The sequence below is a fragment of the Pipistrellus kuhlii genome, unplaced genomic scaffold (assembly GCF_014108245.1).
Source record: "Pipistrellus kuhlii isolate mPipKuh1 unplaced genomic scaffold, mPipKuh1.p scaffold_m20_p_5, whole genome shotgun sequence".
In the NCBI taxonomy this organism is placed as follows: domain Eukaryota; kingdom Metazoa; phylum Chordata; class Mammalia; order Chiroptera; family Vespertilionidae; genus Pipistrellus; species Pipistrellus kuhlii.
In genome coordinates, this window is record NW_023425551.1 from 17,073,427 (window position 1) to 17,090,453 (window position 17,027).

The 17,027-nt window shown below is 33.7% G+C and overlaps 1 protein-coding gene across 6 annotated transcripts in view; it reads left to right on the forward strand.

Annotated features, from left to right (window-relative positions):
- The window catches only part of EYA4 (EYA transcriptional coactivator and phosphatase 4), a 228,475-nt gene that overhangs the window by 109,767 nt on the left and 101,681 nt on the right, over positions 1-17,027 (forward strand). For all 6 annotated transcript variants that reach the window (XM_036414929.2, XM_036414928.2, XM_036414925.2 and 3 more), the window contains exon 3: positions 14,838-14,887. In XM_036414929.2, coding sequence (XP_036270822.1) covers positions 14,838-14,887 — 50 coding nt within the window. The remainder of the gene's footprint in view (positions 1-14,837; positions 14,888-17,027) is intronic.

Below are 17,027 nucleotides of genomic sequence, written 5' to 3' on the forward strand. Positions count from 1 at the left end.
TTCACATTGAAAAAATAAATACTGTACCACTGACACTCTGAGATGGAAAGCTTTATCTCGCAGTTGGAGAAATGGATGCTTAGAAGGAATGGTTTATCTATTTGTTCCAAATCATCTATTAGAGGTGGTGCATTGAGTCTTGAAGGACATCCCAACCATTATCTGTGTATAGATGTTACTAAGAAAACATGGTTGCAATCCCCCACCCCTATGTTTAATAGCCTTTAATAAAGATGTACAATTTGCTTTTATGACTCCAGGAACACTTTGGTGCCCTGATGTACGCTGAGGTAAAGATCATATTTCTCATCAGAAAAAATTGTAGATTTTTGTCCTCTTTAAAAGTTGAAGCTACAGATAATATTTATTTTTGATATTTATATTTTCCTTATTCACAAAGTTTTCACCACACCTTGCTAGTTGCCCCTTGCCACTACCCTCTGTCCCCACCCCTAAAGATTGGGAAAGAAAATCATCCCCAGCTAGCCCTCTTTCCTTCATGAAGAATTTATTTTGTACTATTCAGGGCATTAGGTATGGTCCGTCAGGTCTCTATCATACAGGAACAGACATAGATGCTGCTTCAATGAATGCTTCTTGAGCTCTTGAGTTTGGAAAATATTGAATGACTTCTAATCCCTTAAGAAAGTAGCCATTTCAGAAGCACATTCTGTAGAATTTAAGAATTCAAATTTATAGCACAGTACTCATGAAGCTCTAACTGCTTGAGATTGGACTGCAAAGGAGACATCCCTTTTAGTGATCCTAACCCTACTAGGAAAGAATTGTCAGAATGGCATCTCTAAAATAATTAATCGACATGTTTTATTAACTCTGACGGAGCCAGGCAGCTGTCAAGTAAGTTTTGGCATCACAACCTGGGCTGAAATGTGCTGCAGGTGGAACGTTTGAGCTAATCCAGTTTCGCAGCAGCAGCAGCAGCAGCAGCAACCTGTACTGTGGGGAGACAGCGCCGTCTTCAGTTCCTAAGGGCACTGAGCTTTCTGTAGTCCTGAGATAGGTAATGAATGGCTTTTCACTGAGTCCCTTTCTAGAAAATGAAAATGACTTCAGGAACCACTTGTGCTACAAATGACTCTGAATGAGGTATTTTTACTTCTTGGCTCTGTAGGTCTTTATTTTGAACTCTTTGTCCCACTGTCATTTTGAGCTAGACCGTAAAGATCAAGGAGGAAAAAAGAAATCATTCCAGAATTATGTAGGCAATTTGGAGGCAGTAATTCCCATAATGCCTGTAAATGCTAAATGGAAATGTAGGAGGAACTTATGAGATGAGTTTAGTCTTTCTGTTGACATCTTTGAGACACATTTTGAACAGGATGAATTGGAAAAGTTGCATAGTGTTGTTTTTCTTTAAAGAAAACAATTATTTTTTATAAACCATTAGATAAAAGGGAATCTCAATTCTAGCGAACAGACTTTGCATTATCTCGTTTCTTAAACTTAACAATTCTTGTTTACTTTTCTTTTCATTAGAACCTAACATATCCCTTCTTCTGTGAAAGGCTTTATGTTAGAAAACATTTTACATAAAATAGCCATCTCTTTGTGAGCATTTCTATTGTGTGTGTCCATCCCTTCACCTACCTGAAATACAAATACATAAAAGTCTAATTGAATAAAAATGTCTATAATTATCTCTCCACTTTGTCATTGTGTGTGTGTGTGTGTGTGTGTGTGTGTGTGTGTGTGTCTGAAGTACGTGCACATGTGCATGTGCTTAGAGGAGGAAGAAAATTTTGTTTTTAATGGAATTATATAATAATGAACATGAACTCTTACAGGCCCTCTCCCTCATCCAAAAAAGAAAACCAAAAAACCAAAGTGAACAAACAAATATCATGAAATGTTTGGTTGGACACCTTCACTGAGTACCAAAGCTTATTTAATCCTTATTTAAATAAATCCCATTCCTTAACGTGCCAGGAGGTTTTTTTTTTTTCTACGGAAATGTTTTGCTTCAAAAGAAATAAAACTAAAACTTGCTTTTAGGAAACTCGAGGCAGGGATTTAACTCTTTGCGTGGCTGCACCAGTGACTTGTGAGTGTGTCACCACGGCAGCAGGTTGACAGCCTAGCAGTCGGGGTAAACGCTGTCCCTTAGGTTCCATGGGAAGACAGGAGCTGTGCTGGGGGCCACCTCTCACAGCAGGTCCTCTCCCTATAAGCAGAAGGTCATGGAAAGCCATTGGTCGGAGCCAAGAGTGTTTACTCTCCAGGTCTCCTCCTCGTTAACCTAAATAACCGCAGCACTCTGGAGCCTGGTGGCTCCTGCAGAGCAAGGTGTTTTCAAGACTACCTGCATGTTGGCTAGAGACAATAAAGCTCTCAGAGGGTTCCGTAATCCTCCAACCGGGTTTCACTCTGCTCACACAGGAGAGGAATTTTTTTTTTTTTTTTTTTTTTTTTTTGGCTGTTGAACTTCACACACATGCACACACACAACTCACTTCCAAACAAAACTGGAATTAGTTTCAGGTTTTTGGACTCTGAATGAGGTAAGTTGTATTTAGCTTTTGATTGAAGCATTGTAATTATGATTATGTTACGTGGTAAGCGATACCTCTAAGCAAAGGCAGTTCTAGCTCAGACAAAAGTATTAGTGAGAATAAGTCGTATGGATGTTTCTCACTTTGGGCACCAGGGTGATAGGAGAAATATGTACATAAAAATTGAGCAAGTAGGTTATTATAGAGAAAAATCCCCACTTCTGCCCATGCTGAAACTTTTAAATACATTTGTCTTTAGTTCATAAAATTTAACTGCTAGAATTTCATGATGTTAATGCTCAAAGTAATCCAGGTGATGCAATAATTGATCAATTACATTTTATTAGAAACTGTTAATAGTTGACTTCGAGTAGTTTTTCCTTATGGGGTCATGCTTTAGGATTTTAAAAAATTAATGCTAGCTATTTAAATGAAAGGCTTTTAAAAATAATTTCTATATAGAAATTTTGTGCTGAATTTTAATTTTTCATCAGATTGCAAATATATTCATCTCAATGAGAAGTGTTTTATATTTTTAAGAGAGCAAATATTACTATTTATGAAACTTTATTATTTTTTCCAAAACCATAAAAGTAAGATAAAGTTGAATTTAAATTTTTTTTAAAAACTATTTATTTCTACTTGGTTTTAGCTTTGTTTGGATGTGCACTTGATCATGAGCTTTGATTTAAAAGCTTTATATGGAAGTTCTTGGTGACGCTGGTTTAAATTGTTTAAATACGTTTTTGTACCTTTGAATCTCATGAAGAAAGAGTGTGGATTGCTGTTTTGCTGCATTGAAGGATTAAGATGGGGGTGAACTGTCACAATAAATATGGTATCTTAAAGATTTCTTTCTTCCAAGACAACTGAGGAGAGATTTGCTCTGTTGGTATCACTGTGTGATTCTTGTGAGAAAAACACAGTTCAGGAGGAGAAAATACCCTCTAGTTCTGAGTGTCTGTGAAAACTGATTTACTGCCAGCGTTGGATTGTTTAGAGAACCTGTTTGAAGAAAGGGAAGATGAATTATCACAGCCAATAAGTTTTCCAGTTTGGTTTCCAGGGTCTACTGAGCATCAGTCAGCACTATCCAGTTTCCTGCTCCTTTTCTTAGTTGCAGTTCCTGTTTTCTGAATCCTGTGTAATTGAATAATGATGTTACACTACCTTATTTTGCTTATCGAGTATTCATTTTTTTCGTCAAAAGTTTCCTAAACTATTAAAAGATTATTTGTCAAAATGGCAACAAAAGCAAATACCAATAATCATATAAGGTATTGTGTTATAACTTCTTGAAGGAAGGAAGGTTAGAAGGGTGGGAGGGAGGGAAAGAGAGAGGCCAATTTTTTTTTAATGTCTACTTTGATTTTTCTCTTTTGTCCTCCTCGTTCTTTATAAAGTACTCTTGGAGTTTCCAAAATTGTTTGATCTGACTGTTTGAGCTCACAGCCACCCGCAGAAGGAAGGTGGTTGTGTGTGTCCAGGACAGTCTCACATTTTGCTTTGGGGAAATGGTGCAAGCCAATTTTGAAGGCAATGCAGCTGTGAAAGAAATACAAAAGCCAGATGACTTCATAAGTGTGTATTGAGGAAACCAGGATAAATTGTCCTTAGAACCCGCTCTAGCCATTTTAATTGAGGTCAAAGAGGAAAAAATCGTAAGTATATCTCAATTATTTATTAGGTTTATCTAGAATGAGACCTTCCCTGCAGACAGACCTAATCTATAATTTCTTTACTGTTTAACCCTTGCGTTTAACCACTTGTGTGGATCCATTTTACATTGAGACTGCAGAGGGTACTTCGTTCTTCATGATAGACAAGTATTGAGGACCACAAAAGTTGTGAAATCATCTGACTAAATGTAACTTGCATCTGATGAATCAATTTTGGTACTTAAAAGGTTTATAATAAATTGCATAATTTTTACTTGAACTTGCACAGTTAATGGGACTGTTTCTTCTGACCACATATTTGTTTATATGAAATATGCCTCACATAGAGCTGTTTTATCTTATGCTGTTAGCCTTATAGGTGATTCAAAAAGTTACTTCAGTTTTATAGAAAATCTACTCAAACAGAAATTCCACAACTTGTTTTTTTACAGTGTGTAATTATGCTATAATCTGTGTTTTGTTAAATCTGCTAATGAAGACTTTCACTGAGGATTAAAACCTAAGGAAAATTAAGCTATCAGCTTTTCATAACAATGATTATGCAAGATGGATTTATTATAAAACTACTTTAGGATAAATTTATAAACAAAATGTGGCTAAAATATCAGATGAAAAAGCAGCATGCTATAGATCCATTTTTTCTTATTATATATACTTTAATTTAAAAAACATAAAACTTGCTGCCAACACTTCAGAATTTTCTTCTTATAAAAGTTGCTGTCTTAATGGAAGATCAAGAATTTAAAATTTATAAAATTTTAAATATAAATCTTTTAATATACTTTTTTTACCCACATGCTGTATCAGAAATATTTACATCATATAAAACCATCTTTAAATTCATTTATATATCATATACTGATGTATGCTATTCAATTTAAAATTGCCTTTAACATTTTTCTGTTTACATTTTTATCCATCAATTTGCTTTTAAAGTTAAAGAATTTCTCGATTTTCCTTAAGAGTAATTGTGATACCAGTGATCACATGAGACGTTTTTACTTATTTGTTGAAATATATCTTAAGGTTTATAGATGTATTCAAACCCAAGAGAGATTTTAATGGAAACTCTTACTAAAACTATTAAATATAAATTAAACAATTATATATTAATAAACCAGACTATCTCTATATTAAGTATCATTTAAATTGAAAAGGTTAGTTATACCTGATAGACAATGATATTAGGTGCACTAGAGTATGTTACACAATGATCGATCTTTATGCTTTAAAACAAATGATAGCTAATCTATGCCTGTGGCCAAATTCTTTTGAAGTTTCACGACTGAGATGAGCTGAATTTGTTAAGTGGTTGAGGGCTGAGTTGTCTGGGGGCCTGTTGTGCTTGGCAGGTCATGATAAATGGGGGAGTTGTTCTTAACCTTGTGGTCAAAGCATTCCAATATCATTTAAAAAAGAAAAGAAAACAACAGAAAGATATAGAAGACATTGCCAAAAACGTTAGAAAGAATTATCTATTTAGGGGGAATAGGGACAATTCTGAAGATTATTTTTAAAGCATTATTTGTATGACTTCATATTTTCACTTGAGTGGAGAGAAATTTAAAGCTAAAGATTGTTATATTGAATACTGATGGGGTTATTCTTTTCGGGCTCAGTGAGAAAATGCACTCCTTGAGGTTAGCAATTTGAATTTAATTGCAGTGGATTATGCCAAATTAGCATGTGTATTAGATCTTGGTTTAGAACTAAATATTCCCTTTTGCTGTTTTCTGTTGTCTCTATACTACTGTCTGTCTTGTGATACTCGGGTCTGCAAAGAAACATGTAAACAAAAAGTATAAAGGAGATGAAGCTATATGGGTAAATATCTCTTAGGTGTTGCTAGTACACATTGCTGAGAAAAAAAATTATTTTAACCCTCATCTTTCATATAAATGCAGAGTATTACAGTTGAACAGTCTATCCTGTTCCAATCCTGGGGGGAGTGGAGGACTTTCCTATGAGCTGTAACATGATATGTTAAGGCATCTTACGGTTCCTTTTGTGGCATTTTAAGTACTGTGTTACCTTTGATATAGTCCCTTTTGGGTAATAATGAAAAACGTACCATTCGAAGGAGTTTGAAAATTTCCAGAATATTTCATACAGTAAATGTGGAGTTCATGGCAGGTGACAAAGGACTATGACATAATTAAGGAGAAAATATGCTTTAGAATTTTAAAAGCTTATGTGGTTTGACTTTGATTTACTCGGTATATATTGCACATAAATAATTGTGCTTTGTTTCCGAGTCATTGTTATGCTTTGCTTTTTAAATATATCCAACCTTGCAATGAACTCCTAAATAATTTGAACACTGCTGTGACAGTTGTAGTTGATGAAGAGTTGCAGCCTATAGAATGTGGTTTTTTTTTACATTTAAAAAATGTGCTTTCTTCCCACTGTGTGATTTTGTATAACATCCCTCCCCTAAACCTCAGTCCTGGAAATAAATGTCTTACCCATGGCAGTCCAGTACTAAAGGGATAAAATAATTTCTACTTTAGGTTTTTGGTGGCGGATTTTTACTTTTCAACTTTCTGTCCTACTAGTCACAGTGTATGTGTTTATTTTATTACTCTTGCAGTTAAACACAGATTATTCAATCGTATCTCCTTACTTTATTGGTGTATAGCAGTTGAAGAATGGTTATGACAATTTTTCTTTGAACTGAAGTAGATGCAGACTTCCAGTTACGCAGTAGCATTATCTTACTGTTATAATAAATGGGTGGTAGCTTGGGCTTTTGAGAACTGATACTTAGTTTAGGAGTTGGGGTTGGGGAAGAAGTCAGGGTGAGCAATGGTAAAGAAGTTGAAAGGGGATATACTAAGAAAAGGGAGCAGTACAGAAACTTAACTCCATGAAAAGGATTTTAGAAATGTATGAATTTTAGGCTGCAAAATTTTTGTTTGGAGAAGGAATGACACTATAAAAATAGTTTTTAGATTTATTTAGTAATTAGACTTTTACAAAGTCTATCTCTCACACTTACTTTTTAAAAATTTTTTATTTTACCACCATTTGGCTAAATGTCACTTTATTTATTTAAAGCCTCTCAAATTTGTATGGGTATATTAGTAAGACTATATGTGACAAACTTTGTGTTCTAGAGATTTTTTTTTTTTATGCTTTGAGTTTTTAGAACTCAGTAACTGAATTGAAACAGAAAAAGTGTAAAACAGATCTTGTTGAGAGTGGAGGAGACAGAAATTGAAGCCAGTTTCTACAGTGTCTCCCTGAGTTTATATGTTTGGGACTACAGCACAGTGATTCTGTGCTGAGCTCAACATAAAGAATATGTATGTACGTGGTGCACAAATACGTATAGGCGATCTCATTTAAGTCTGTATGTATTTTATTATAAGTTCTGTTAATGTGTAAATTTAGAAAATAAACATATATTTTTGCAGCTGTTCTCAGTGAACAAACACTAGAATAACTTTTGACAAAAGCCTCTGTTGTAAAAATGATATATTTTGTTGATTATCCCAACTAGTATTATTTTGACACAATTTTTAAATTAATTTGAATACCTACTTTTATATTTTCTTAGTTATCTTACTATGTGCATTCTGAAGTAAAACAGAAGTGAGATCTTTTCATTTGTATTTATTTAATTCTACTGACTAGAGAACAGGATGCCATGGGGAAGCCCAGTTAACTCGAAGTAGCAGTTGGTTTACTAATTGAAAAAAAGTAAATGTGTTAGAAAGAGTCATCTAATTGAAATGTATTAAATGACTAGACTAAAACTGGAATAATTATAAGAAAATACTTTTTAATTTCACTATATAATTAAAAAGTATTAGAAAAGATGAAAAATACCACATAGCAATTGATACTTCAAGAAGTCTCTCTTTTTCACAAAGTCAGAACCTAAAGATAAGACATTCTGCTTTCTCAGACAATTATTTACAATTATTTTATCTAACTCAGTCATAAAAACATTTTATAATATGTACACTTATACAAAAACTAGGCATTGATATGGTACAGTATTTGTATAAATATTGATTCAGTCAGATTCACATTGTAGCATATTCACATTTAGTATAATCAGAGTTGACAATAATCTGATTCACATTATATTTTTTATACAGTTCCGAAAAGAAAGATTTTCTAAAATATCACCTGTAAAATTATACATGATAAGTCATTCATTACATTAGCAAACTTTCATTTTTTAAAGTTTCATCTTGGATATATAGTTGCAGAATTGATCTTTTAAGATCATGGTATAGTATAATTAAGACTTAGTCATTAGTTCATTTCAAAACAAAATGAAATTACAAGAGATTTAAAAAATATCTTCTTCCATTATTCAGTCTTTTAAATTGTTTTATTGTCATTAATACTTCAGGATTTACAAACAGTGAGATTAAGTACAAAATGATTGTGATAATTGGTTCCAGCTTTTTAAAAAAATGGAATGGTAAGATAAAAGAAACTTGTTTTCTGCAGATTTCTTATGAGTTAATTATGTTTTTCATTCTTACAAAAGTTAATTCATACAAACAATTATAACCTGCTCAAAGCACTACTTGATTAGACAATATGAAATATTTTAACGTGAGTTTTATACTTGAATATCATAGTTATAATGCAAAACATTCTAGAAATTACATTTTGCCTATATTTTCCAGATATTGAAAGTTTTCATTATTCCAAATACCAAATACTACATTCTTTATAATTTATTTCAAAAAGTATGTGTTTTTTTCCAATTACAGTTTACATTCAATATTATTTTATATTAGTTTCAGGTAAAAAATATCTATAACTTCAGTTATTCATGTACATACAGCCTAAGAAAACTTAAAGAGTGACTGGTATTGTCTAATAAAAACAAAAACATTTTTTTTTTACTATTGTCTAATTAATGTAATAACATTAACCAATCTTCTCTACCTATTCATTCTGATTTATTTTCTCATGGCACTTTCCACTGCTGCCATTATATTAATTTTACCTGTTTACTTATTTACTGTATGTCTCCTCCACTAGAATGGATGATTCCTGCAGACAGGTTTTTTTTGTTTGTTTGTTTGGTTGGTTGGTTGTTTTTTTTTGTTTTGTTTTGTTTTTTTGGTCTATGTTAGTGCTATACAACATAAATATGGTACAAGCACATATGTAGTTTAAAATTTCCAGTAACTGCATTAGAAAAGTTAAAAAGAAACAAGGGATTTCTTTTATTTAACCTAGTAGATCTAAAATATCATTTCATTTCTCAATATAAAAATATTAAGATGTTTTACCTTTTTTTCTTCTTCATGCTAAGTCTTTGAAATCCTGTGTGCCTTTTGCACTTATAGCACACCTCAGTTTAGACTAGTCATGTTGCAAGGTCTAAGCCATGCAGTGGTTATTCTCTGGTCTGCCCAAGTTTAGTTCTTCTCCGTTCCTAGAATGGTCTCTGGTACACCCAATGCATTCAGTAAAGCCTTGTTGAATGGATAGATCTTGCTATTTCAGACACGAAACAAAAAAATGGAAGTTGTTTTTCATATTAGACCTTTTTGGCAGTTGTTAGGGTGGTGGATGCTAGAGGTATTTAGATCTTTTCTTCAGAGCATTGCTGTTACTAGTGCTTGGTAAAACTGGTTTCTTCAGTAGTCCAATTTAAAAGATTCATTTCATAAATATATTACAATTAACTGGTAGGTTCTTCTTTAAATGGTGTTCCTTGGAACATTAGGTTTAACTCTTAGTTAAAAAAAAACAACAACTAACAAAAGCAATAGGCATATCTAGCATAAAAGAGAAAGAAGGGCTTGATGCATAACATTCGGTTCAAATTCCACCCCTCTTAGTGTTAGCTATGGAACATTGGACCTTAGGTGTTTTATTTTGTTGTTGTTGTTTTGAGCCTGTTTTCTCATTTGTACATGAAGGATTTCATTCAGCATACATGTCTTCATAGATGTGATTACATATATATGGTCCAGCACAGTGAGTGATAAAGCAAAATTGGTGATACTTATTATTACAATATAATAAAAACTGAACTTTTAAATTTTAAGACTTTGCATCTTAATTTTAAACATTGCAGCTTATATGTAAATGAATATTGTGTTCTTAACATGTCCTAGTTATAATGCCTTCATAAATCTGGGTTTGAAATTTATTATAGAAATTACTTGCAGATTATTTTTTTTGGTTCTAAATATTATCATCTGTGAATTAGAAAAAAAAATTAATATCTACCTAAGCACTGTTCCTGCATATGACAAACATTCAAAAGTTTTAGGTAGTATTCATTTAAGTATTATTCATTCCTTTATTTTTTTAAATTCAGTGTTTTGATACATTTATATGTTTATTATAATAGTTAAACTTTTAATTCTTTTTCATCTTGCTTTGATGATGCATGTACTTTAATAACATAAGTAGATTTAAAATTCACATTAATGCAAACACTTAAATGTATTTAACATTGTCACATTTGTGCCCACCTCCTTGTGTGTTTTATGAAAACTAGGATTTGTATTTAAATTGTAGGATAAAATTTTGTCTCATTTCTTGACCTGCTTGTTTCAACTGTATTCAAAACTAAATCAGTGGTCATTGAAGAAAGAAGGTTCTATATATTTTGTAATAATATTCTTTCTTCAATAGCATATATGTTTCAGCAGTCACCATTTAATGAAGTGTTGCTGATCTCTCAAATGAGAGGGTGTGTTCAAATTTAGGTAAAACTTTCCATTTGGCTTCCAATTTCATGTTCAAGACACTATAAACATATAACTTTCTTTATGATTCTTAAAACTTGTCTCCATCGATTCAGAAATAAGGTAAGGTTTTAAAGTATTTTAAAGTCCTAAATTAACTTTTTTTTTCATTTTTTGGTATTACTAAATTTTTTTTTTAAGGATGGATGAAAAGGTCAGATTATATTCTACTTTATACTTTGCCTCAATTAATAAAAATGTTCTGACAATTTCGTGTCAGAAATATCTGCCAAAAACATTCTCTTAACTCCCTATGGTTCTTTACCATCTCCCACAAATGAACTGAATTATTTACTTAGTAAATTAATATTTGGGGATTCTCTTAGCCCATTTGGGTTGCTGTAACAAAATACCACAGGCTAGGTAGTTCATAAACAACAGAAATTTATTTCTCATAATTCTGGAATTTAAAAAATCCAAGTTCAAGACACCAGCTTGCTTGTGTCTGGTGATAATCTACTTTCTGGTTCATCGCCATTTCCTTCTGGTTGTCTCCTCAATGGTAGAAGGTCTACATGCTCTGTGAGGTCTCTTTTATAAGAGCATTAATCCCATTCATAAAGGATCCACCTTCATGATCTAAGCACCTCCAAACACCCACCTTCCTTATCTTTGAGGGTTAGAATTTCAACATACAAATTCTGGGAGGACACAGACACTTAGGACCACAGCCGGGAGCATCTACTTAAGCTTAGGGATGTAGTGAGTGCCTTCTCTGCTTTCATGGAACTTACACTTTCTCTTCTGTTGCATTTGGCAGTTATCTGTCTTTCAGCCCTCACCTTGTCCTCCCCCCATACTATCTTCTTTTTTTTTTTTTTTAATACATTTTTATTGATTTTAGAAAGGAAGAGAGGGGGAAAGAAACATCAATGATGAGAGAGAATCATTGATCGGCTGCCTCCTGTACATGCCCTACTCGAGGGCAAGCTTTCAAACCTGACCAGGAATTAAAGCGCGGCCTCCTGGTTCATAGGTCAACACTCAACCACTGAGCTACTGCAGTCTGGCATCCATACTATCTTCTTTACCTGGGATAAGAACCTTTACTTTTTCTGCCAGTGACCATTTGGATATTTAGAGCATCATTCATGGGCCATACAAAATTATCATCTTAAAAATTAGCCTGCTACCCTGTTTAATCGAAAATAAGACAGTGTCTTATATTAATTTTTGCTTCCAAAGATGTGCTAGGTCTTATTTTCAGGGGATGTCTTATTTTTTGCATGAAGAAGAATATGATACACATTTATTGTTAAATGAAAATAAAGGAAATTTATTACCTGTATATGGTACGGTAGTACGGTAGTTGTCTACACAAACCAGACAAACTTGTGAATCCTACAGTATCAAGAATTTACTCATTTATTCAATGACAATCATGTCATCATCTTCTGGAACATAATCATAACAATCCAATTCCTGAATTTCCTGGTGAATTTCTTGTGACTCCATTTCTTTCAGAATCAGTGGACTAAATCTCTCATGTTTAGCCTGGGGGGGGGCCCTTATTTTTGGGGGATGCCTTATATTTCACTCAGGAAACCTGTAAGTAGGTCTTATTTTCAGGGAAACATGGTATATTTGGTCAAACATTTAATTACTTCACTCCTAATGCCTTGGCAGTGCCAGACCAAATGATTTCGTGGGCCTTTGAAGCTTGAGGGCTTGACGTTCTCCACCCCTGTTCTATATCATCTCTACTCATTCTGTTTCTTAAAACCCTTAAATGGTCTTCTTTGGACCAAGATTACATTCCAGTTTCTTTACCATTTATAAGGTCTTCATGATATGGTTCCTCACAAACCTCATGATGATGAAATACTTGCCTTTCTTTGAGGCCTATATTCTTTAAGACTTGTTCAGAAGTTTGTTGCCATCCCCATCTTCCTTTGGCTGGGTTAGATTATCCTTTGAACACCCACAACACTGTATAGGTCTCTCCTATAGTAGTCATGGTATCCCAAATATTAGTCTTCCCTCGTTTGACTATGAGCAAATGAATGAAACCCCTAAAAAGAATCATTTTGAATAATGCATGCTTCTTAGAATATCTAAGAGAATATCTATACTTCAGTTTTTCATCACATATTTATTAGCTATGGATCTAGGACTCTATGAGTACTAGATACTAAGAAATCAATACATGTGTCCTCTACCATTACAGTAAATCCTCTGAGAGAAAATTAAAATAATCAGAACTTTCTGGTAATTATTTGGACAATGATGTTTTGTGTAGCTATGGGTATTAAAAATGTGTTCTTTGTTTTTTGAGCCATAGGAAGCTTATCTAGGTTCTGATTCTTGATTGGGTGTATATTTCTAATTGTGCATATGTGCTCTGGAGCTTCTTTAGTCAGTCCCCAAATCAAGTCGTCATAGTCTTGATGAATGTGACATTCACTTTGAGATGATTTCTACATATTTATTGGGCAGTTCCTGTAGTTTCTGGTGATGAATCATAGGAAATAAGGTTTTTATTCTGGTATCCTTCCCTTTCAATTTTTATTTTCCTTGGACAAATTTTAATGAACATAAGACTTTTGTGGGTTTTGTAGTGACTTATATGTTGACATTTTAAGAAAAGTATTTTTTTTAAACTAATTACTCTTAGAAACATTTCTTCACCCTTTCATCTCATGGTGCTGAATTCCATGTATTGGGCATAGAAAATGTTACAAATAGGATCATCTCTTTGTTAATCAGTTATATTTCACATTGTATAAATGTGCACATAAGATGTAAATGAGATAACATTTAATCAAGCAAATAATTGTTTTCCCACATTATAAAAATGTCTGGACTTTAAATTTATAGCAAAAGACAGAATTTTTTTAATGTGTAGGGGTTTTCTTTGTGCTTGTTTTAAGCATTCTTCTAATCAGAGGAGAAAAGAGTTAGTCATGTGCTACAAAGACAAGGCTGTATCGTTAAAATTCAAAACAGACTGCAGTTCATACCCATGGTGTACATTCAGTATACTTATGTACACTTCCAAGCTATACATCCAAATTTGAAATGCCTTGGATTCTGTAATTACATAAATAGATTATGGCAATATAGACACCAGAGTATATGACAGTGGACATAGAAATGTGTGTTGTTAGTGTTTCAGATTAACTAAAGGATTTTTTAAATTGAATCTACTTTACTCATACAATATACCATTAAGACCATAAAAATAATCAAACATATGTGACTGTGATTGCAGTTAAATTGTGAAAGGCAGTGAATTTGTGCTTTACCTTATTTTAGAAAATGTATTGCACTCTATTGTATAGACATGGATAGCATGTCCTTGAAGTAAAAGTTATTTCCATTCTTTAACCTTTGTGGGTTAGAAACCACAAAGTTGAAATACAGTCTGCAAAAATATACTGCAAATACATATGAGAAGCCTGTGAGCAATGCAGAAACTTCATTAATATGCTGAGAAATAAAACATACAGCCACTGGATTGAGAAAAATGAAAATTAATGTATAAATGTTTTAGCTAACACAACGCTTTGCTCCCAGAACCTACTGTTTATTATTGTGCGCTTTTGTGAGAGACAGAAACCGTATCGATTGAAAAACATTTCTTAGTGAATTGGGAACAGTATGGCTCTCTAGTTCCTAAGTGGGAAGCCTGGTTCTTTGGTTTCTTTGTTCCTTATTGAGCTAGTCCTGGGCTATTTTAGCTGAACATTTTATATACTAATGGAGTCTAGGGAAGTGCCTTTGGCAGCTGTTCATGGGAAAATAATGAAATACACTATTTAGTACTGCATGCTGCTGCTGTAAAATGTGGGGAGTATTTTATAGAGATCTCGGTGAGCAGAGCTGTATCCACTTTAAGTTTAACAAGTGTGTGAACCTGAACAAGGAAGTTGTATTTTCATATGAGAATAACTAGAACTCTTTTCTTACAGGTAAAGAAAACCTGCACAGAATCAGATGTTTCAGAACCTCAGAACTCCAGGTACAGTAAAATGGAGGCCAAGCCTTTCTAAGAAAATTGATTTTCCAGATATAACTGTGATTTGAAATACTGAGTTTCTTAAAGAACTTATCTGTCTGGAAATTGATGGGCTAGGGCAAACTGCGGCTCTCGAGCCACAGGCAGCTCTTTGGCTCCTTGAGTGTGGCTCTTCCACAAAGTACCACATGCAGGCACACACATACAATGCTATTTAAACTTCGTGGCCCATGCACAGAAGCTGGTTTCCAGCTCTCAAAAGAAATTTCAATCATTGTACTGTTGATATTTGGCTCTGTTGACTAATGAGTTTGCCAACTACTGGGCTAGGGAACCATTCTATATAATAAAAGCCTAATATGCAAATCGACTGAAGAGCTGAAAGACCTGTTGCAAAATGCACAATGACCATCAGGGGGCAGACACTCAACACAGAAGCTGCCCCCAGTCCACAGGCCATGACTAGTGGTGGCACCGGGGGCGTGGGGGGAGAGGAGTAGGGCCAGCATGTAGGTGGTGTTAGGCCAGCCAAGGCGGGTACCAGCAGGGGGCCCCTCTGATTGCGTCCATCTATCCTCAGTCACTTCACAGATCAGCCCTGATCATCAGCAAGGCCTAGGGACCCTACCCATGCACAAATTTCATGCACCGGGCCTCTAGTTAACTACAACAATGGTTATAGTCAGCTTTAAAGAATCATAGCAGAAACATCTCTAGAAATACTTGAAAATATCTTCCCTTGGCATTCATTAACAGTATTTTACATTCATCTTCATTTTTTTTTACCAACCTCCTTTCATGTATTCACATCTGAAATTTCGCCACAAACTGAATAAGTTTCAAATCTACTAGTATGCTTTTATGAAAAAAAAAAAAAAAAAGAAAGAAAGAAAAACTACAGTATTTCTTTTTCTTTTTAATCATTGCTAGATTTTTGTGGATGCTGTCAAATTAGAAAATTATAACTTAACTAGAGGCCTGGTGAACAAATTCATGCATGGGTGGGGTTCCTTGGCCTGGCTGGCAATAGATACCTATTGGAGGGCTGGCCAGCCCAGGCCTCGCCCCCGATTGGGGGGGAGTTAGAGGGAGTGGCCGAGGGAGTTTGGGACAGGCCAATTGGGATGGATCAGGCAGGTTGGCAGCTACAGTGTGCATCATAGCTAATTAAGATTCTCTTTTTGGTTATTTCGAGCCTGTATAAATGATGAATGAAAGTGGTCAAGTCACTACATGCTCAACAGATTTTTTCAGATCTACACATTTTCATTTTGAGATCCAGGGTCTCAATTTTAAATACATAGATAAGGGAAAGTACTGCAAATACCATTGCCACAATAAACACATATCTTTAATATGGTATTAATGGTATATCATAACCTATTAATTCAGAAATTTATATTTAATGGTAAGATGGGCCTGTTTATCTTATCCTTTGTTCAAACATCTGATGTACACGGAGATTTTCTTGGTATAATAAAACAATATAGCTCTAGGTAAAGTGCTAATAACTGCCATATATTCTTTTTGGATGGCAAGTATATATTTTTACAGTCCATTCACAATTTGAGTAACCTTTTCTTTGCTTTATGCAGTATGACATTTCTATAATTAATTTCAATACATTTTATATTAAAATGATTTATATATAGTCTTTTCTTTTGGATCATTAAGTATATAATCTGCTATAAAATTTATGACATTTGATCTTTTTTCTTTATAATTAGATTTCAAAAGAGGACCAGATAGTTTTAGCTTATTGGAGCATTAGGAAATGAATGAACCATTGCATGTTTTCATACAAAGCAGTAATTCCAGGATGCATAGACATTTCCTTCCAAAGCACTTCACTGACTTCTATGAATGACCTACCTATGACATCTTATTTAAGTAATTCAATATTTTTTGCAAGCAGCTGGTCTTGAGGATTACTAAGAAAAACAGAACTATACCACCATTCTTATTAATAGTTCATATCAAATATTTTTTTATTTGTCCAAAAAGCCACTTGGGATTTTTGGACAGACAATGCTGTGCTTCAATAAATGAAGCAAGTCACCAAACTGATTGTATTCACAATTGATGTAAATAAGTCAGAGACAAAATAGAGTTTAGAGCTCACTAGAATTGGATCATTTTCTTT